The 22,671-nt window shown below is 37.1% G+C and overlaps 1 protein-coding gene across 3 annotated transcripts in view; it reads right to left on the bottom strand.

Annotated features, from left to right (window-relative positions):
* LOC150100462 (integrin alpha-PS2-like) overlaps positions 1-22,671 on the bottom strand; it is a 511,813-nt gene that overhangs the window by 452,315 nt on the left and 36,827 nt on the right. For all 3 annotated transcript variants that reach the window (XR_016549302.1, XM_090403279.1, XM_090403280.1), the window contains exon 4: positions 18,818-18,938. Coding sequence is in view for 2 of the 3 variants with exons in the window: in XM_090403279.1 (XP_090259405.1) it covers positions 18,818-18,938 (121 nt within the window). In the remaining variant the exon portion in view is untranslated. The remainder of the gene's footprint in view (positions 1-18,817; positions 18,939-22,671) is intronic.

The raw sequence follows: 22,671 nt of genomic DNA, 5'->3' as shown, positions 1-22,671 counted from the left end.
TGCACCCCATACCATCACAGAACCACCAAAAACCTTTCACAGTTGGAAACAAGCACTCTGGCTTATAAGCTTCCTTTGGCCGATGCCACGCACGTTCTTATGTTTGCAGCAAAAAGTGTGAATGTGGATTCATCGGACAATATCACATGCTTTCACTGTTGTGTAATCCATTGCCTGTGATCTTCGCACCATTGGATGCGATAACAGGAGTTCATGGAAGTAATCAAAGTCTTGTGTAAGGCAACCTGACCTTCATATCAAATTCTGTATAATTCCCAGCACAGAGTTTTTGTTGAAAAATGAGTTTCTTACGACCAGTGTTCAATTTTTCACACAACTGCTCCGCAGTAATCCGTCTATTTTTCATGGTATAACTCGCACGAGGGCTCTTGCAATAAGCTCTTTCGTCTAGTATTGCATTTCGCTGATGGTGTTTTTCCTGTCGACTGCAATAACCTTGGAGATGGTTCCTTGTCTAACATGTGCAATTTCAGCCATTCTGGTCACAGATACTTGCCAGACTGGCTCCAACAATCATGCCCTTTCAAAGTCACTGAGCTCCTCTCTAGATTCCATTTTAACATGCAATAAACGGCGATAGGCCTCCGTTTTCCTTAATACACATGTCTCTAGGAATGTCGGGAGTGCATTTGCATATCAACTGCATCTGTGTTTGGTGCATCGATTGTAGCTAGCGATTAATTAAGCGACCTCATAACTCAGATTTTTTTGTCCATTAACTTACGTCAATTCCCTTCTCGCAGTCATTTCATCCAGACACAATTACACTGATTTGGGAGTATCATATTACTCCAATTTACATCCTCTGTCCAAAACGAAACCAAACTTTTCGAAAATAGAAGAAACGAGTGGTCCGAATTGTTGTATCTTTTTGTTATCGAAAGCTGCAAACTTCATTAGTATTGTGTCAACTGTTTACGACATTTTTTTCATTAGAAGCCGAGTTATAGTGACAAGAGTGACAGTGTGTTTTGATGAACAGTCGGAAAATGAGTTTCAAACAGAGAGCTGCGATTGACTTTTGTGTTAAACTTGGTAAAAGTTTTACCGAATTGCATCAAATGTTTCAAAAAGCATACAGTGATGAATTTTTCCTGTACTCAAGTTTACAAGTGGTTTAAACGATTTCAAAATGTTTGTGAGAAGCTCAAGTCGACAAAAAGCCAGACCGCCCAAAATTTGGACTGAGCGAAGTTAACATCCAAAAGGTGCGTAATTTCATCAAAGAAAACATGAAATCGTCTGTGAGATTGATTGAAGATAAATTTGGGATTCCAAAATCAACAAGGCCTGTGTAGCTCAGTGGAAGTGGCGCTTACATCCTCTGTGCTTGGTCGCTCGAAGTTTGACTTAAGTTCAAGTCTAGTCGCCGACTGGAGGAACTTTTTCTAAGCCTTTCTTCGACCGGTTCCCGAGTTAGTCGATCTCTGTCATGGGCAAGCGGATTTTTCTTCCCGTAAACTCAAGAAAATCGACCGTAGTACCCACATTATTTCAGACAGTGACATGTCATGCTAGGGTTAGGTACCAAGAGATGGCAGCACTTGTTTGCCAGCCTCTTCATCGGTAGCTGCTATAATTAGTGAAAGACATGGGCCAGCTATCTCTGATTGGATATCGGTGGAGATTGAATTGCCCACTCAGTCTCCAAAGCTAGATAGGGTATAAAGGCCTCGTTACTCCCTATAAGGGAATAAAAGGCGTTAGCTGATTTTAAATAATTCGGTGAGGAGCAGTTTGGATTTATGCCAGGAAGAGGGACAACGGATGCGATATTTGCGCTAAGGCGATTGATGGAGAAATATAGAGAGATGCAAGTGGATCTGCACATGGTGTTTATAGACCTGGAAAAGGCATACGACAGAGTGGTCAGGCAGGAGGTATGGAGGTGTATGAGGAAGAAGGGGGGTGTTGGAGAAGTACATGAGGTTGGTGAAGGAGATGTATGAGGGAACAGAAACTCAGGTCAGGTCTAGTGTCGGCATGACAGAAGGGTTCCCCATTGTCATAGGGCTACACCAAGGGCCAGCTCTGAGCTCCTACCTCTTTGACTTGGTCATGGATGTACTAGTGGAGGATGTCAAGGAGGCACCATGGAGCATGCTGTTTGCCGACGACATTCTTCTCTAGGGATGATTCGCACAGAACAATGAAAAATGAAAATACCCTGGAAGAGTGGAGAAAGGCATTGGAGGAGAGCGGCATGAGAATTAACCGGGTGAAGACTGAATATATGTCAGCGGGGAGTGACAAGGATATGGCCATACGACTCCAGGGTGAAAGGCTAATTTCAGGGAAGAAATTCAAGTATCTTGGGTCGGTTGTCGAGAGGAATGGTGACGTGGATGAGGAAACACCGAAATACATGCGGTTGGATGAAATGGAGGAAGATGAGCGGGGTGCTGTGCAACAAGAGAGTGAGTTGTAAGAGGAAAGGAAAGCTGTATAAGATAGTGGGTGAGGCTGGCGATGCTCCATGGTGCGGAGACGTGGCCTATAACCAAGGCACAGGAGAGGAAGATGGAGGTAGCAGAGATGCGGGTGTTGAGATGGACGAGTGGTGTGACAAAGAAGGACAGGATAAGGAATGACTACATCAGAGAGACGGTTAAGGTGGGACCAAGAAGATACAAGAAAGTAGGCTGAGGTGGTTTGGACATGTAGAGAGGAAGGGTGAGGAGTATGTTGGTAAACGAGTGGGGTATATGGAGTTGGAGGGAAGGAGGAAAAGAGGCAGGCCCAAGCTCAGGTGGAGGGATAAGGTGACAGAGGATCTTAGGGAGAAAGGATGGAGTCCGAAGGACGCCCTGGACCGGAGAAATTGGAAAAGGAAGGTTAAAGATCGGTGCGCCGACCCCATTTAACACGGGATAAGGCATAGTGAAAGAAGAAGAAGCTGATTTAAAATCAACTGTGCACAACATTTTGACTGAGAGTTCGGGCCTTAGTAAATTGAATTCGCGATTTGTTCCCCACAAGTTGACAGACGACCAAAAAAAAGTATCGAATTGCAAGAACCTCGTTAAAACCGCTCGTAAGGACTCAAACCTCCTTGAAATAATCGTTACTGGTGACGAAACATGGTGTTTTGAGTATGAGCCCGAAACAAAGTGTCAAAGTGCTGGTTGGAGACCACCAGAAGAGGGCCATCTGAGAAAAAGTCGCTTGGAGAAGTCAAAAGTATATGAAAAAATAATAATGATTTAAACACTGATAAACAATTTTTAGGTGTTAAATAAAATAAAAATAAATAAATCTACTAATGCTTTTATTCTCTTATGGAAGCAGGAGAAGTTAAAAGTTTAACTTCGTTAAGGAGTAGGACAGACAACTAAATTTTGTGAAGACTGGTTGTCAGTCATCGCTATTATTTTTTTGTCTTTTTTTTTATCTTGAGTCATAAATTTTTGTCAAGAGAGTGTAGTAAGAACGTAAGTAAGAGAGTGTAGTAAAGTGTAGTAGGGGATGTTTTATCAATATTTGATAGCGTCTAGTAATTTTCAAATTCATTTATTATACAATCTAAACTATGACCAAATTAATGAAACATAATTTTTGGTAACTTTTCTTATCTATTGTGAAAGATAATCATTTATTAACAACTATTTACTCAGTTTAATAATAATTAATAAAAATAAAAAAAAAAAAGCAAAAGCCGATAACAGATGTAGGCGATAGCGACACTCCCGTCAGCTAGTCTCCAATTCAACGAAAAACTACATTGTTATTTCTACGAGTGTTGTCAACATTAATTTCGTAAAAATCGAAGGAATGAGACGGCCTCTATCGACACAACAAAATTTTTTCATCAACAATATTTTTGTTCGTATCACACACATACAGCAAAGTTCGAGTCATCCTCATTTGTATCACATTCATCTCTGCCATGTTTGTAACGATTAACAGAAAAACTTGCGGAAAAGTCCGGCGATTTCTAGAATCTTATTTTTCTGACAGACATGAGCTAACGCATAAGCATCCAGTTTTTTAAAATATGAATTTTGGGCGCCGTTTTTCTATGGGGGAGGATATATTTGAGGATTGTACATGTAAGTTACATTATGTAAACACAGCTGACTCTAGCAGTTATTGTGAGTAGATAAATATATGGAACAGACACACCAGTTTTCGAGAAAAAAAAATTTTAGTCAGTAAGAGGTGAAACTCGGATATAAATCATTACTACTTGTAATAACAAACTGTCTTCATTATCCCTTCACTTTGGACAAGAGCCAAATTTAAAGTGCAATATGGTTAGTAGGTTTAACTCCGGTGCTTCTTCCTTGACATCATTATATAACTCCAGCAATGCAGAAAAAAGTTGTTTATTCTCATAAACATTGGAAACTAACGAATCTTGCAGAAAAAGAAAGTGATCCTTGTTTATGTTTAGGAACTGTATTTAGGTCACCCTCCACTTGGAAAAAGTATGCGACGCTATGAGGCAATAAAAATTCAAAAATGCACTCATTACCAGATTTAAAATGATTCTAATATAATCTGTTCAGTCGATGTCGGACTGATATCAGTTGGGATATATTCTGATATCCCAATAGGCTGAGCAAATCTTGCTATAGCTTAAGTTTACATTTAAGTTGAGATGACATCTTACATCCAATGATGCTATCAGCATATTAAGGTTTCTAGAGAACTACAAGCAGTTTTAAGGGGGGGGGGGGCTGTTTCATAAATGATGAAAAACTTCTAGTGATGTTTTATCTATTGTCATTATCTACAATAGCCTACCTTGATTTCGTTTAGAATATGGTCACCAAACATTTCCTAAGTGCACTGGGTGGCTAATTGCATATAGAAAGAAACTAGTAATGTACTATTCATTGAATCTTTATTATCATTAAATTTAAACGGAAATTTAATTTCCCCACGTGAAACCACCATACTTCTTATTAAAGCCCAAAGTGAATCAGAATAGTTCCATGTTCGGTTTCTGAAGTAAGGTTTCTGGATTATCTAACCATCAGCTCATTCACGGTATTAATGTGCTATAGGTGTTTGCAAGCTCTCGTGGATGAGCCATACACATAAAAAAAAGGGAAAAAACATACAAGACTCACATTATATAATCTTTCTAAACTAAGCTGGAAGAGAAGCATGATAAAATATGAAAAAACAAAGCATAGAAATCCTCGGGAAAATAGTTGGATATACTCGTATATCCTGTGAGACCATTAATCAAATGATGAAATTCTATTGTACTTTAATATAAAGTCAATAAACTACTACATAATTAGACATGCCTTAGTTGACCGAGGGTTCTTCGACCAGCAGTCTGCAATTTCCAATACCACGTGGGCATGGGTGTTTGTGAATGTCTTTATAGCAGAGGAATTTTATTACTGAGTGAAAATCACGGCTTTGCTTATTGGAGGCCTGAAAATATTCTCCGGAGTAGGGAAGCTTCGGGACTATTTAGCCCTTTACTCCACGGTTCTGAGATTATCAGTTTACAACTTTTTTATGGTTGAGAGTATATAACAAAATTGGATGCATCATCTAAATCGAATATATAACAAAAGTCGATTATCAACATTAGTCTCTGAAACAATTAGACAAAAGAACTGAAAGACCACAAAAGAAATCGCACTTGACTGAAAGAGATCACTTCGTTTAAATCAGTGATAAAAAGGAAAAGAATGAAGTACACAGGCAAATCAGCATCTCAGGAGTGGTGGTTAAGGTATTGGAGAAGGTGAAAGGCAGAATTCTATGAGGGACAACATGGTTTTGTGAAGGATAGATTTTGCCTTAGTAAATTTGCTTACTTTTCATAATTAAACGACAATGAAGTTCGATAAGGGAAATGGTTACTCAGTGATACTGCTAGACTTTGCAAAAGCATATGACAAGATTCCACATTGAACTCTACTGCATAAATTGGATCAAATGGGGAACGATATGAAGCTGGTGATTTGGATCAGAGGATGGCTGAAGGACAGATATCAAAGAGCGGTTTATGGAGGAGTTGAGTACAGGAGAAGGCAAGCGACAGGACTCAGAGGACTCAGTACTTGGTCCTCTGTTATTTAATTTGCATATCAGTGATATAGGGAATGATTTGACAGGAAATATTTAATTGTTTGCTGACGATGCTAAACTGAAATGAACAATGATAAATGAAAAGTGAGGTAGAGATCCTCCAGGAAGACTTAAATAGATTAGCAGTGAGGGAAAAGGTAATGGCTGCCAGTTTAATGTGGCCAAATGTAAGGTGATATGATGTACTTTGAGAAGAGCTGTGTACTATATTGATGGAACTAAACTGTAGGAAACTGAATGGAGTAATTGTGTGGACAGGGAGTGGAAGTTTAGAGGGCATATTACAAAGGTAACTAGAAAAGTATACCAGATTACTTGATTGTTGAAGAACATACAAATAAGCAGGGACAGACAAGTTATTGTTTCACTATACAAGACTTTAATAAGACCACTTCTGGGCTACTGGGCACAGATCTGGACTCCGGGATTCCGTGGGGATGAAAAAGTTGTGGAGAGGATCCAGAGGTGGGTGACAAAGATTGTGCAGGTTAATAGAAAGCTTCTTATGAGAATAGATTATTGGTCTGTGAGCTTGAAAAATTAACTGATAGGCAAAAAGAGGAGACATGATAGAAGCATTTAAATTATTAAAGAATTTTTAAAAGATTGACATTGAAGACTTTTTTCAGTACATGGCAAGAAAGAAGAGAAGGGGTCACCAGTGTAAGTTGTGTAAGCAAATAAGAGTGTCAGGACTAGGATTTTTGTTTGGATGGTGAACTGGTGGAATAGATTGCCAGAGGTAGTTGTGGTTGCCCCATCAGTGAATGAGTTTAAGGAGAGGTACCATAAGTATTGTGTGAATGATGGGTACTGTGTGAATAATGAATCTCCCACGACGAGTATCCCGACTCCATGAAGAAACTATATTATTTTAATAATAATAACAATAATATTAGTAGTAGTAGTAGAACCCGGTTATAAGATTAACATTGGAACGAGGAAGCCTGGTCTTGTAGTAAAGAGAGAAAATGAGTCAGTCATTACTGATGTACAAGTTTTGGGTGTTGGATGATCATTCACTACCCTTCATCATTAGAAAACTTCCTGCTCTGATAAAAACCAAGGCTTGGTACAAGTACTTCAGGAAGAACACCACATCGTACCAAAATTTACCCGTGCAGCTATATGGTTCAACAAAGTAATATGAACTTACTAAGTTTTGGGCTCTTTCGGGCTGATTTCAAGCAACTCTCTGAGTGATTTGCAGGGAACACTGAGAATTTATCAGAGAATGACTTCACGAATCCCCAGGTTTGGAGTTGAATAGCACGAGGTAGTGTTCAGAGCGTAGCCTTCTTCACACTCAGATGTAAGCGCAGGGAGCCAATTGCAAATACTTCCCTAAGTGAACGACTCACCACACTCATCGAACGTGACCGTAGAGTGCTACGAAGGATAATATGTAAAAACCGCCATTCGTCACCCGACACATTGAATGCGGAGTTCCCGGAATCGACAGGAACACGAATCTGCACAAAAACATTCCGAAACGAAGCTCACAACATGGGTTTCCATGGTAGGACTGTAATATACAACCCTCACGTTACCCGCACCAACATGCAGCTTCGTCTTCGGTGAAAAGAACGCGTATAGTGGGATGTGGAAGCTTGGAAAGTGGTGTTATGGAGCAACGAATCATGCTACAGGCGTGGGTGTGACGGATGTCCGGTGAAGGTCTCTTACCAAAGTGTGTAACCCCAACTATGAAATTACGAGCAGGCGTTGGTATGGTCCTGTTTTACCTGGTTTGGCCTCGGACTTCTGTTTGTGGTGGCACGAACATTGAACTCCGAGAGTTATCTGAATATTCTGGAGAATACAATGCTTCCTACTTTGTGGCGTTTCTATGGAAATGACCACTGTCTCTTTCACGAAGACAATGCACCGTGTCATAAGCCCATTTCTGAAACTGCATGGTCTGTGGACCTGAATGTCGCAACACTCGACCGACCTCCACAGAGCCCTGATCTCAACCCTATTGAACATCTGTGGAGGAACGGGAGCGTTAGGTGAGGTCAAGGGCCATCATCCCCACAAGAATCATCTCATTACATGCATACAGGAAGAATGGTCCAAAATTCCCAATGATCGCTATCGTACCTGGAAAGTATGCCCCGTAGGATTGCTGCAGCCATGGGAGCGAAAGGAGGTCCTACATCTTATAAAGGTGGGCGCAATGGCTTTCGTTCTTCGCTCTATGGTGTCTGTTGACTTATTTCCAAGCAGTATATGGCACGGTTTTGAGAGTGAAATTAAGAAAATAAAGTAAAAATAAAAATTGCAACCTTTCGCAGGAAGATGCACTTAAAATAGAGAAAAAAGGAAAAAAAAAACATGAGAGGGTCGCTGCTTGGTTGACGTGCTCTCCAATTGACAAACTGTAGTTCGAATTCCACTGTGAACATGGATGTCTGTGAACGTCTTTTGTGGGAGATGGATTTCATTGGTGTAAGACAACCGTCCAACTTCAAGTTTCTATGTTACTGTATACCGAAGTGTTTCATGCGTGTTCTTTACAGCAACGTTCCAAGTATGTCAAAAATACATTAAAAAAAATAAGAATAAGAATAAGAAATATAAGAAAAAAAATAAAGAAAAATCTCTAGTCTACCAATGGCACTAACGCACTGTTTGCAGACTCCTTTTGTGGGTGAGAGTCACAAAAAAAATTGGTTTCCGTATAAGTATAGTGAAAATCTAAACAACATGAAAATACTATTCAGATACGAAATCAACTTCTAGTAGTGGAATACTGGGGCAGACATGAGAATGAACTAAATAAATACCTGTATGTTGAGTTGTATACTATCTGATTTTTTTTTTTTTTTTTACTTTTTCTATAGAAAGCAAACAGATGTGTTATTCTGATAAGCGAAAAAAATGTTAGAAATACTTTACAGTAGCTGAACAGATATAACAGTATATTTGCAGTTCTTCAATGAACTTGATTCTTACCTAGTCATGAAAAGAAAGAAAAAAAAAAAAACAGAACTATTCGAGACAGTGCTTTGTTTAACATAAGCACATTACTGGTTCATGAAAGTTATGGAGAGCGCTTTTATGGTACATTTAAAGCAGCGATATTTTTAGCTAACAAATAATCTAGAAGTCAAATCTAGTCATGCAATATGAATGCTCTGGAAACCTTAAATACCAAGCCGTCAAGGAGAAAAAAATCCAACTCCTCGTTAGAACAACAAAAAATAGCATAACGAATGGTAGTCGGGCTAGATTGAAGGAGGTTTTAAAAAAAAGCCAAAAATAGCTGAAGAATACCACTCAACATTCACCTAAAAAGTGTTCCGCTGCGTTTGTTACACGGCATTAAAATAAACGCTAATTGTTGTTAATGATTTGGGCTACTTCCAAGTACTTAGAAGTCCTTAACGGCGATTCAGTAACTGCGCAGAAACACTGATTTGATATTAGAACAATAATATTTTAAAAGAGGGCGCACTTTAACTGCGTGCCTCTAAATTAAACTGAACAATGAAATTTCTGAAAATATTTATAAAATGAAGAAAGTAAAAGTGAATTCTGGTGCATACAAGAGAATGAGTGACAGAAGATATTCGTAAAGAAATTCGATGGAAGAGTGACAAGTGGAAGGCAAATGACCTATTGCCCTCTACATCATTAACCTTAATGTTCTTGAATTCTCTGACAAGCACCATCATTTTTATGTAGTTCATTTTTTCTGTTCTCACCACTACCAAACTTCCTGCCAGATCCCATTAAAGCCCGAAGACACCTGACCTCAGAAGAGTACTGTAAGCACGCGAATGTCATGGACACTACTCTGTCTCTTTTTAGTATCACCCTTTCACGGATATAAAAATACGAGCCGATTTTTTTCCGTTTATGCTTCCTTCACATGTGTGCACAGAGCGATCAGCTTACAGTGGTCTGAAGGATAACGAAAAACTTCGGAGTTGACACTGGCGACAGTAGGTTGGACGTCTGATGATGATGACATGAATGTGATAATCTAAACGTCTAGTAAGTATGAAATGGTGTTACAGAAGGTACAGCAATATTTATGAGATCATCATATAAAAGAAATCATCATTATAACATACAAATGCGTCATAATCAACATACACCTTATGCTAAAACAGCTAAACTGTTGGTTGTTATCTGCAATGAGAGAGAATCATTCTCGTGCTTCGTGCAGAATGCTTCTCTCGCATTTGCACAACTATAATTGCGCACTTCGCAGATAAACTTATGTTAATTGAGTTTTATTTTAGCCAATTATACGCATCAAGATTTTGGTAAATTTTGCATCTCATCACAGTTTGACACGTAACAACCATTTCTCATAAGTTTTCGTAAAAAAAAAAAAAAAAATTTTAAAATCCATATTTTCTAACTGTTGGCAAAATTAATGAGTAGAACGTTCGCAGCACTGAAGAAAGAAGGGGAACTAGGAATGTGATGTCATAACAAAGTCATGTACGTTGACTGTCACTCGCAGATGAATGTGAAGTTGAGACATGGGGGTGTGTGACAACGTCATTTTTTCTGTCTGTAAAAAGCAGAAAAAACTTTGTCGCAGCTGTATAAATTCGCTAGATAATTATTGTTATGTGTATACAGTTTAAAATCACGCTTGTTATAAAGAATAAATGGCATGAGTATATTCATGTTTAGATGGGCGCAAATGTCCGTGTTATGGCATAAAAGGATTTTTTCTGCCTGAGCTGAGACATAGACGGATCGATAAAAGAATTAGGATCTAAACACAACTCTGAAGAATAGAGGCCTGTTGATTTCTCCTAATTCTCTTAAAGGCAATGCTATACAATGGAAACTAAAAGTTCGCATCGCTTGGGCTTAATTCCATTGGTATGAAGGAAACTTTTGACTTCGTGACTTTCAATTGAATATATGAGAAAGGTTGTTGGCAATTATGTAGTGATGTGAAGGTTATTGCGCATTCGTTTGGAGATTGCAGGGCGGTTTCATCAAACATCGTTGTAGCTTTGCTTATGTGATTGACTAGAAAGAAAAGACTTCGCTCCGCAGAGATATAATGTTCGCTACTTTGTACAAACTTTGAAGCAAAAGTGATAGTTTTACATAAATGGAACAAGGAGTTTTCAAAACTGAGTGATGCAAACTCGAGGAGGGGGGTTGACAGAAAATTAAACAGTTTTAGTATGATTCAAAAGCAGTTAAAATCCATTGGATTAACAGGATGAAAATCCTTAAAGCCCATTTAACCATCAAAAGTTAAATATTTATATTTATTTTTTAACAAGCACGCATGTTCAACTACAATATTCGGCGTACTGTCTCTTCTGAAAAGCTTTGACTCATTGTATAGCTTAGGCTCACTATCAGTAAAGATTTGAAAGATGTAGTGATTGGCTGCACACCTGTCTTCAAAAGTGAGTTAGGGATAAATATTTTCATCTAAATACGTTTTTCAGAACTTTAAACTTCACAACTGTCTTTGTCTATGACTCATTTTCATATATACCAGACACGCATCAAGTTTAAATTTTCCCTTCAAATAACTATGATGGTTATGATTTGGTTCTGTTAAAAGTAGAAACATGGATTTCAAAATGTATACCAGAACAAGTTATCGCAGTTTGAAATGCAGTTTAGACATCCATCCATTCTCTGACTGGCTTACAAAGTGTGCTGTATTTGTATGCGAGAGAGAGATCCTCCGCATAGCTAGACGCCGTATCAGCCCACAGTGGAATCTGTGCGTTGTACAAAACCAGTATCCGTTAAACAAGTGATGACACACAATGACAAGAAAAAGTGTAGAGAAAACAGCTTGATTTGACACAAAGATGAACCGATAAAGTTGTCTGTGACGTGGGGTTTCCTCGGCTGTTTCCCTCTTTGTGGATTAGAACTGTGTAGTTCCTTCACTTTACCATATGCCAGATACTGACTAAGTTTCCGGTGGGGTGTGCTATTCTCGAATAACACGAACCGACCCTCGCTCATGGGATTTGCGCTTTGTAACGTTAGATGGCTGACGCTAAGGAGCACCCATGAGAGAAGTAAAAACTTTGTTATGACAGCTTGTCACGGATATCTCCTCCTAAGAAATTGTTAAAACCGTTTATTATCACTTTAAAAACAGCGTTATTTTTTATGATGCAGAAAATTGAACGATACAATATATGACAGTGAATAAATAAAATTATATATCATCATCATATCGCTAATTACGGGTATAGGCGATATTAGTCCGTTCCGGTCACATTATCCATCCATGTAAACCAAATGGCCAACACCCGATATCCTGAACAAATACTAAAATATAAATCAAATTATATATTACTTTTTAAATTAGTATTTACAATTTTCGAGTATTACAGAACGTATGAAAGTATAGTTTAAATTTTACCGCTGAGATACTATTTCACTATCTAATGAATAAATTACTTTTGTACAAAGTAAGACTTACCAATTAAGATTTTAGTTATCAACGTTTGTTTGCTGTGGATATGATACTGTAGTCGGTTGTAGTTACAATATTGCAATATTCTTTATCAGTGGGATAATCGCTGATTATAGTGTTCATTTTCGCACATTTAAGTTTGTACTTGCACTTATTTATCAGTAGATTCAGAAGCATAGGGCAATAAGTTATTTTCAGCCTTCTTCAATTTAGTTCAAATTGAAGAGGGGTGAAAATTTATCAGTAGATTCAGAAGCATAGGGCAATAAGTTATTTTCACCCCTCTTCAATTTAGTTCAAATTGAAGAGGGGTGAAAATTATTAGTTTATTGTTTCCTCAATGTTGAATGCTTTATTTCAGTACAGTGTTATATGAAATAGACACTGAACTCACTCGCGCTTTATTTGTCCATGAATATGATACATTCTTTCAAGATTTTTATTTATTTATTTTGCATTTTAGAGAGGCACAAATGATGACTTTTGTGGAAAAGTGTTTTTGGATTCACTCAATTTGCTTTTTCTATTTTTACATTCTTCTGGTGGTAGAACTACGAGTGTTAGTTTGAAACGGATAATTTTGGTCGTAATTTCGTGAATTTGTTCGGTGTGTAATTTTTCAGAAATTCTGATTCTGTTAACTGAAGTTAGATTTTAGATTAACATTCATAGTCTCCCTGTTTCAATATCATGAAAAATGGTAGTTCTAGTTCTCATTAGCTCAATATTCGATGCTTGAATAAATAATACTTGCCAAGAAATTGTATTATTCTTTAATCTTTTACCTAAGTGTAAGCAAACAAAAGTTTGCTGGTGAAATATCGTCACGACCAGGCTACTTGTATATAGTGGCCGTGACTTCCCATCCATTGTCTCAGTATCCCATAATGCAAAGCACGCTTCCTTTTGAACGTGTGTTCATCATGGAAAGGGTCACTACCCAGATGGGTTTCGACTTTGGATTTCACTGGTTTGATATCCACAGGACACTCAAAACTCATAAGTGACCTAAAAAGTGTACTCTCCCTCGCGTAGCAAAAAACTGTTTAAAAGTCTCAACAGCATCTCTTAACTCTTCCCAAAATAGTGTGCCAAACCTAAGCTCTGTTAGCCACAGCCAGCCAAACTTCAGCTCCACACAGCAGCAGCAGGCAAAAGTCTACTACGATCAAAACATCCTCAAGTCAACATCCGCAGTGTGCAAGTCCTACCTCACTTGGGGGAACCTTTAGGGGGGGTGGGTATCGGAGAATATTATAAGACATCATCAGTATGAACCAGATCCAAAAAAGTTACCAAGGTTGAATTAACGCATAAGTAATTTTCTATTACAAGTAGTTGCCTCATCCCATAATTCAAATCTCATTTCCTTTCGGAAATGAGATTTGAATTATGGGACGAGGCAACTAATGTGGATTCAGCAGCTTCTATGCAAGTTGCCTACTGAAGATTCGATTTTGAATGGAACCAGTAACATTAATTCCTAAGTCGTCATTCTGTGCTACGATACTTGCCTATTAACAAGTAAATATATACTCACACTACTCAGCCACAAAAGCAGAATCTGTTGTTGCCATGGAAGCAATGCGTCACATCCATCTCAAACGAAACTGCTTTATACTATAGAGATTAAATTTTGAAAGAACTAGCATACATATCTCCTAGGGAGCTCAATTTTCTCCTTATCAATGTTTGGAGTGTTTTATTCACATATGTAATCTATACGGGTTAACCTGTCAATGCGTAATATGTCACTTGGCCGACTGCCCATTTGAAATCAACTGGGTATTAAGACAGTTCCCTGTTGAAATGGTTCCTACTTAAGATCGGTTTGAAAGGCTTATTGAAATCAATAAGAACGCACTGACGCTTTATTTGGATATAAGCATAGAAATCCAGAACAGTTTCAGAGTGCCGTATATTGTAATATTATTAGATCATTATGTAATATTTCGAAATCTTCTGTACAGTTAAAGTTAAAATTCTAGAAGCGCATTAATAATATCTATTTTGTATTTATTTACTAATTTTTTTACTCGAACTTGAGAAGCAATCTAAAAATTATTTTGGTCTTTCAGTTTCAAATACCCTAAATTACATATCTGCACATAGCACAATTCCATGCATCATCTTTAATTTAGTTTTCGTTTTTTGTGATAAAGACGCAAATATTTATTTTTACATATTCTAAAGTGCATAGAAATGAATCGCAAGATTGTTGCTACAAATATTCATAATTAATTTTATTAAAAATGTTTGTTTATGCAATGAAAACTTATTTTATGTATAAAACTGCAACTCAAGACTTTATACTGACTTCAAATAGTAGATATTGAGAGGTTAAAGATCACTATTTCCGAATTAAGCGAACGTAAAAGTGTTCCCTTTCAATTCTGCATAATATGACAAATAAAATATGATAACATTTCGAGGCCTGAAGTGACTGACTGACTTCACGTTTGGTCTTCAGAGGTAACCAAAATGAAAATATTTAACATAACACACATACGCACAGTTTCTATAACAACGTAACTGTTGTAGATTTAGAGCTGAACAAATTGCTTGATAGAAATGAAGGTTGTGGAGGCGGGAAGCGTGAGCTCGGTGTCCTACTTTGGTCCTTAGCCGACACAGCAGTAGTAATTCTGTTTTATAAACGTCAGGTTACCTCTCTAGATAGTCTACCAGTTCACAATGAGCCTTTTTTTTTTTTAACTGCATTTTTTTTAATTCTTTCACCATTTAGAATGGCAAGTATTAGCAAAACTAAAATTGTCTTTAACAGATGGGTTACGTATTATATTACTTTTTTACTACTTTTTTCCCCCCAAATATTTGTGTATCATTGCTTCATGTGTAATTTACACACAGACAGACATACATACACGCACGCACGCACGCGCGGACACACACAAATTGTTTTCTAGGGTCTTCCACTCTCCCATTTTTTTAAAATTTTAGTTGACTCTACTTTTATTCCAATTCATTCATTTTAATAATTGTATAAGCAAACTCTTCGCGACTCCGAAATATAAATGACTTAACAAGCCATTTATATTACCTCGTATATAGATTTCGAATCATGAATCAACTTCTCAGTTTATTCAAGGAGAGAAATTCTTTAGTTTGGCCGAGGACGTCTGTTTGAATACTCTTCTAAACCTTGATCTCTGATCAAGGATTTTCGAATGGTGATCACGTAACCGAAGTAATCGGATCATACTGATAAGCAGTGTTGTTTGTTCTACATTTTTCGCTATGAATCTATACTTTTTTGGACATAAAGAACTTCGTTTACAAAAAGAATGTCAACAGAATGCAACTGATCGTTTTGTATGGTGTTTGATTCTGAAAACTGACACTTAACCAAAAAAATACTTTTGTCGATGTCGTGATAATCTTCACACTAGCTGGATACATCCATTATTTCTGGGTTCTAAAAATTGCTACAGCGCTACTCTTAGATTAGCGCATACTCTCATTATCCTGTAATCTATTTGAATTTACTGTTTTCTTAAAAAAGTTTTTGAGATATGTTTCTACAATGTGTCATCAACCTTAAACGGTAGTTACTAAGTGTTTTTGTGTAACCTTTCCAACTTCAAGTGAAAAATCTACTACTTCGCTTTACGATGCATATGTTGAGTCGAATATAGAACAAAATGTTAAAATGCTGTTAACTTTTCTCTGATTAATACTAGGCGATGGAGGAGAAGATCTTATTCGAAATGTATATTATTTTTTTCGAGTGTCCGTCGTAGAAAATTTCTTCAGAATTTTCAATAGAACACGTATGAAAATAAAAATGCGTAATTTTATTTAGCATTTATTCAATATTTTAAAAGAATATATGTACAAGTAATCGATATAATACAAATTACACCATTCCTATCCTCTGTAAGCAACCATAAATGTCATTTTAGAGATTGTATTAAGACGTCTTGTTAATCTACGTGGGATGATCAAAATAATTAGGACAGTTTTTTAAGCTAAACTAAGAGTATGCTTTGCAACATCTCCCTATCCCCACCTCTTGGAACACGTGATGACTCGCCAGGCCTCACTGGACTGTTTTTCCCTCCCTCATAGTATGAAATTAGCGAAAATTGATACTGCAAACTTTGTAAGAGAGCCGCATAAACGTCTAAAATTTTAGAACAAATATTCATAAAAACAACCATGAGCCGAAATCGAGACCATACTTATTATTATATAGAATTACGGCCGGAGCAAGTAAGGCCTTCCCGATATATTCCTATATTTTGATATTCTTTCTGATCTCTGTATTCTTTGAGAACACAGCTCAACTTGTTAAAAACTTTGAATACTTTTTCTCGTTTTCCATGATTCTCTCTTGTTCTTCCTGAGCCCACGTGAGGGTTCCGTTTTTTCTATCCTTGCAGAGAACACCGTTATATTCATTTCTGGCTGAATCAATGTTTTCTTCAGCGTCTGCCACTGGGTCTCTGAAGTTTCCTTTTTTTAAAAAAAATATTTGTATAATGTTTCACGAATACCAAATATTTTGACGTGCTAATCCTTCTGATAGTTACATTTCTTTTCTATTGATACTTGATGGTACTTGTCATTCTAATTTTGACCCTTAATCGCCTCACAAAAAGTTCGGCCAACCAGTGATATTTTTACTGAGCCCTCAGTTAAATCATGAACATTGACTACTCACCTCTTTCAATATTTATATGCATGCAAAGAATAATTAACAAACTGCAACCCGTCAAACTGATAAAGAAATTTAATATGCCCATTTTCATATATCTCTCAACAACATATCATAGACAGATCATAGCTAGAAGCTAATTACATATTAGACTGAAAATATAGAGGACAAAACTGATTGATAATTCGAGTGTGACGATCTCTTCTACTTGACTGATTGCGCCCGCAACTTCCGTTGATTCTACAGAGATTTCTCTGAGCGGTCGTCAAGTTCGATAAATCTACACCATTAAGTATTCCACTTAGGGATGCTAGAAAACAGATGAAATGGATTCTTATCTAGCGTGTTCCCGCCAACAAGATAAGGGATTCCTAAAACTGTGAACGCCTTAATAAATGTATCTCACAGTTACTATCTCCTCCAAGGCGCGCTACTCTTCCCGTAATTTCTAGCGGGAACCTATCTAATCTCTTCAGAAGTTCACTGCTAGTAGGCTTCTGTATTCTTGTTCCCCGTCAGTGTCTCACCGAACAAACGGGATGCGTTGTCTGAAAAATTACCACAAACGAGGTTATCGCGTTTTGTGGGTCAACTTCGATTTCTGCATTTCGTTACGGTGTCACAATCATATCATACGGTCATTACAGATAAGAATTTAAATCCGTTAGTGGTTATTTCTGAACAGCCAGGGACTAATAAACTTTGTACCACACATGCAAACTGATTTTTAGCGTTTTTAAATATTAGGGGGAAAATACTTCATTTGCTTTTTTTAAAGAACATTGTTACCGCTTCTTTAATTTTAGATTTTTGATTAAGAAACTAAAAAAAAGTAGTTTTAGCTATGAAACGGCAAAGTCTGATTCGGATTTCAGCAACATAATCAAACTTGAGAGCCTTCTACTGGATTGTCAGTGGATCAATACAATACATGTCAATGCAATAGTTTATTGTAGTCGTCAAATGTGACTTTTTTCAGTAGGATAGTTATTTCAAACGCTAATAACTCCGAATTTATAAATTTTTACATCCAAAATAACATGACTTATGACTCAAAATATAACTCAATATAACTTATGACTCAAATTATACTAACTTAATCAGATAACTTATACTTTCACCCACAATTGTGAAAATATTACAAAAGTGCCATGCACTTTATCGATGGTATAATTTCAGAAGAAATTATGTTTTGTTTTGTTTTGCCGACAGCAAGCCCAATATGCTTTATTCATTTTTAATTACATTGAAGTTAAATAACAGAACCCTCACAAATGTGGTAAATCTGGTTTTAACGAAGAGTAAACCCGACATTGAACTAACATCGACTCATGGAAATTAAAGATACAGAAGAACGCATCACTAATGCAGTAAGATAAGATGTGGTTGCGAACTACTCTCATTTCTAATTTCAAAACATTCATTCTTAAACATATCGAACTATTTTTGTTTTAAATAAATGCAAACATTTAATAAAATGAAAGATTTAACACCACTACATGACTAAAGTCATATATTATGATTACGGCAGCTGAGCTTCTCAGATGTCAGAGGGTGGTTGTTGGAAATTAAACGACAACAACAACAAAAAAAAAAAATAGGAAAAAATTAACGTTACAACTACTTACATGTCCTGCAAGGGGCGTATTCCTGGAAATCATTAAACGACCCACGTGCAACCCAGCACGTGCCTACAGGATCTCGGCGACGCAGGTTGGTGGAAAAATAAACATACCTCGGAGCACAGGCCTAGTTAAAAGAATAAATGCCATTTACACAGGAGCAAGGATATGGACTTAGGAGTTGCTTTACAATGTTGCATTGTAAAGCAACTCCTAAGTATAATTGCCTAAAGCAGAATGATTTAGAATAGGAAAAAAATAACACATTAGCACTGATTAAGGAACCTTGTTGAGATCCGAAATTTATTTGACAGCAATAAGAGTGGGTTTTGTATTTAACCAATCTTTCAGATCTTCGCCTTAATCTAACAAGTGTGTCTCTCACTCTCCACATGTCACCAGCTATTCTGATTTGTTTTTTTTTTTGTCCTATCTTTTAAATCTTGCTTTTTTCCAGTACAAACAAAGACAACTTCCTTGAAAATTTTAGTGTTCACAACGTCAACTGGCTTTCTTTTTCCATTAATAGTATCACACACATTCTTAAACTACTAATTTTTTTTTTCTTCAAGGTAATTTGGATTACAACGAGATAAGCGCTCCTCGAATCGAACCTACATTTGATTCACATCACAACACAATAACTCATTATATGTTTTTGTTGTTGTTGGAGTTAAGTGTTAGCCGGTCTTTTCTGCCTATTTGTGGGTCTTTCCTACCCACAAATAGGCAGAAAACACACGCATTTAATGGGCAAAAATGTGACCTAATTATCGTGACACAGGATTTGGTAGAAGTAACTCTGAGCGAGCGAAGTGGCATTACAGATCGAACTTCTAACGGGGGGAAGAGAATGTGTTCAGTGTTCCAAAGGATGCAACTTAAGCTTTGTCCTTAGATATAATAATACATTAATATGAAGTCTGCACAAGCATTTATATAATTCAACCCTTATTAGATAAATTTTGGCTTCGTTTTATTTGCTAATAATTTAACCAATTTACTTTAAATTTGCAGATTACTTCGTATCCTCTAATTTCTTCATCATTCTATACTTCTTTTCGTAAGCGGGGATGCACAGTGCCTGCCACTTGATCAAGTAACTCCGGTACTTCTCAAACCATCTGCTTAAATGTCTTACATAATTCACATAGTTTGTTACGCCTTTCAACAGTTGCGTATTCTTATTTTCTTGCGGGAAGAAGACTTAAGTTACCATGAGTATTAAAAAAAAACCTTACTACCCCATCCTACTTAGCCAGTCCTTAGACAGAGCCCTTTTGCGATTTCTTATTGTCTTTCATAAAGAAGCTACTTTCTGTAACGAAACTACAGTACATTCGCATCTTATATCTGATTCCCCTATCGTAGGGAGTGCGTGCGGTTATTTGTAAGTTCCCTTTTAAATAACCGACCAAAAATTTGGTCGGTTATTTAAACAAATTAACCGAACAAATTTTTGCAATTTGGTCGGTTATTTGTTTTACGTATTTCAAATTTACAAATTTGAAATACGTAAGCCAGTTCATCTGAAGAATGAACTAAACTGAAGAACGATTCTCTTAAGTGTATGTTGTTACGAACCTTAGTCTCAAAATGAATAAACTTTCAATCTGTAGTGAACTCTTTCAGCTCCGAAAATAAATCTTTGGATATAAAAAAGAGACTTTATAACAGAAAATAAAAGCCAGTATTGCTACGAAAACTTACAAGAAAGATTTCCAAGGAATTCCAGAAAACGGTGATGCACTGGTTATTTGGATTCACAAAAATCGGCTATAAAGAATGCGATAAAATATTAGCACAGTGTTCTTTAGCGCCTACTAATTAGGTTAACATTTCTAAACAAATGATTCAGATTACAAAATTAATGACATTGGCTTTTTAAGCGGAATCTTCACCACACAGCAATGCTAAACTTTTCTTATGAAAGCGCAACAGAGGCTTGTTATGAAACGAGTTGTCGCATAACTTTCGCTTCAGAATCACCCTCAGTCGAAGCGCGAATACGGGGGGGGGGGAGGTCTGGCAAGTTCTAATAAACAGTTGGAACAATATCTAAAAACCCTTTAAACCCCCCCATTTTCACTAAATCTTTCACCAAATTGTGATTATTTGTTCTTTTTTCTTTTAGGATATATAAGAAGACAAAATTAATTAATTTTTGTTCTAGGTGTTTTATCAGAACTTTCCAGACTTGCCTCCTCCTCCTCCCCTCCTTCGTAAAACAATTTGCAGTCGTCATTATTCATAATATTGCTAATGACATCGAGAATGATCTCATTTCTCACGTAATTATGCGAATCTTTATTTACAATTATATGAACCAGCTAACGTTGCAATTTTTTGCTTGCATTTATACAGATAATGTACAAGAAATGGAAACAGTGGCAGGTTTCCATTAATATGGCGTTGGTCCGCCGTGGGCATCTAGTACAGCCTAAATTCTTCGAGGGAGAGACTCTTTCAATGCTTGGAAATCAATAGGAGGAATTTTGCACCATACGTCCGACAGAAACTGGTTCAATTCGCCTTTATTCTTTGGAGGTAGGAAACGTTGCCCGAGAGCTCGCTCCAAAATGTCCCATAAATGCTCTATAGGATTTAAGCCTGGCGATTGGGATGCCCATGACAGACAAGGCACCTCATCATCATGTTCCACAAACCACTGAGTGACCACACTTGCTCGATGAATGGGAGCATTATCTTGTTGAAACGTAGCTGGCTGCGTAGAATAAAAGTGTGTCAACATGGGATGAAGATGATTACTTATGATTGAAAGATAATGTGCAGCATCCAGTTTGCCTTCCAATACCAAGTAGATCCAAACTAGGCCATGAGAATGCACCCCACACCATTACAGAACCACCAAAAACCTTTCTCAGTTGGAAACAAGCACTCTGGCTGGTAAGCTTCCTTCGGCTGACGCCACAAACGTATTCGTACATTTGCAGCAAAAAGTGTGTGTATGTAGTCCATTGCCTGTGATCTTTGCACCACTGGACGCGATGACGTGTGTTGACGGGAGTGATCAACGTGTTATGTAATGATATCCAACTCTGTAGTTCCTGGCGCAGAGTTTTTTATAAAATGGGTTTCTCACGAACCGATGTTGAATTTTTCACACAATTGCTTTGCAGTAGCCCACCTATTTTTCGTGGTATAGCGCACTAATGCTCGAGCGTCCCTCTCTTGCAGCAAGCGCTTTCGTCTAGTATTGCATTTCGCTGATGATGTATGTTTTGTCGACTGCCATGCTGACATAACCTTAGGCACGGTTCATTGTCTAACATGTGCAATTTCAGCTGTTCTGGTCACAGATGAACCTGCCAGTGTTACTGCAACAATCACGCCCCTTACAAAGTTACTGAGGTTCTTTCTAGATTCCATTCTAACATGCAAAAAAAGGCGGTATACACAAGTCTCGAAGAATGTAGGGAATATATTTACATATCAACTGCATCTGTGTTTGGTGCATCGTAGACGCTGCATTGTAATTAGCGATAACGCGACCGGATAGTTGTATTTCCATTTTTTTTTTGTCCATTACCTGTAAGTTATAATTTCGATAAATATATTGAAGACTTGTTCTGTACTAAAGCTTGAAAAATTGTTGGATTAATGAAAACATATTCATGTGCATTGATAACTTTATGAAAATTCACGAAATAAGTTGGGAAAAACAGGCATTGATGGAATATTAGTTGCTGTCTCTTAATATGAATGAAGCACCAAATGAGCAACAACAATTATTGCGCCCTTCATAGGTAGTTCAAAATATTTCAATCTTCCTTAAGAATCGTTTGGACGAAGTAATGCAGACTTTATAAAAAAAAAAGACCATTACAATCAATATTATT

This window comes from Typopeltis vanoorti, chromosome 13 (assembly GCF_054136105.1).
Source record: "Typopeltis vanoorti isolate ZY-2024b chromosome 13, IOZ_Tvanoo_1.0, whole genome shotgun sequence".
NCBI lineage: Eukaryota > Metazoa > Arthropoda > Arachnida > Uropygi > Thelyphonidae > Typopeltis > Typopeltis vanoorti.
Note: the sequence above shows the minus strand (reverse complement) of the source record. Positions and strands in the feature narration are given on the sequence as shown.